This window comes from Suricata suricatta, chromosome 6, assembly GCF_006229205.1.
Source record: "Suricata suricatta isolate VVHF042 chromosome 6, meerkat_22Aug2017_6uvM2_HiC, whole genome shotgun sequence".
NCBI classification, from domain to species: Eukaryota; Metazoa; Chordata; class Mammalia; order Carnivora; family Herpestidae; genus Suricata; species Suricata suricatta.
This window is the reverse complement of record NC_043705.1, coordinates 31,192,854-31,193,865: the sequence shown is the minus strand read 5'-3', so window position 1 is coordinate 31,193,865 and position 1,012 is coordinate 31,192,854. Positions and strand designations below refer to the sequence as shown.

At 51.3% G+C, this 1,012-nt stretch overlaps 1 protein-coding gene across 1 annotated transcript in view; it reads right to left on the bottom strand.

Annotated features, from left to right (window-relative positions):
• The window catches only part of LOC115293404 (protocadherin beta-2-like), a 38,750-nt gene that overhangs the window by 804 nt on the left and 36,934 nt on the right, over positions 1–1,012 (bottom strand). The window contains exon 3 of the mRNA XM_029941190.1: positions 1–1,006. Within this exon, the coding sequence (XP_029797050.1) occupies positions 1–1,006 (1,006 nt within the window). The remainder of the gene's footprint in view (positions 1,007–1,012) is intronic.

Genomic DNA, 1,012 nt, shown 5'->3' with positions numbered 1-1,012 from the left:
CCTGGGGCGGCAGCAGCGAGTAGGTGACCTGGGCGTTGGCGCCCGCGTCGCTGTCTGTGGCGCTGACGCTGCCGATGTGCAGCGCGGGGCTGTTGTTCTCGCGGACCCGCAGGGTGTAGGTGGTTTGGCTGAAGGCGGGGGCGTTGTCGTTGACGTCGGAGACCGTCACGGTTATGTTGTGTTGCGTTTTCAGCCTGGGAGTCCCCAAGTCAGTGACGGTGATGGTGATGTTGTACTGAGATTGGCTTTCTCTGTCCAATGGTCTTTCTGTAACCAGGGTGTAAAAGTTCTTGAACGTGGCTTTCAAGAGAAAGGGAAGGTCGTTCTGGATGGAACAAACCATCCTACCGTTGTCCCCGGAATCTGGATCAGATACACTGAAAACAGCAACTACAGTCTCTGGGGAGTTTTCTGGGGTGGAGCTTGTGAGCGTTGACATGGTCAGTTCAGGGGCGTTGTCATTCACATCCACAACTTCTATAGCTACAGTGCATTTTCCTGAAAGGCCCCCACCATCTGTGCCTGCAATTTCCACGTTATAGTATCGAATTGTCTCAAAATCCAAAGCCTTACTCAGACGAATTTCTCCTGTTATTTCGTCTATTACAAATGGCTGAGTAACTTGATTACCTTGGAATAGAGTATAGCGGACGTTCCCATTTGTTCCCGCATCTAAATCTTGGGCAGAGACAGCTACAACTAAGGAGTTTGGGGGACTGTTCTCAGGGACCTGTACCTCATAGAGCGACTGTAAAAATTCAGGAGCATTATCATTGATGTCCACAACTTCAATGCGGACTACAGTGGTCCCGGACCTGGGCGGATCCCCTCCATCCAGCGCCGTAAGGGTTAAAGTGAGTTCAGCCTGCTCCTCCCGGTCCAGCGCTTTGTCCAGCATGAGCTCTGGGTATTTTCTGCCATCTCCGCGATTATGAGTGACAACATGAAAATGGGAATTGGGGCTGATTGTGTAGTTCTGTACAGTGTTGCTACCTATGTCAAAGTCCTGAGC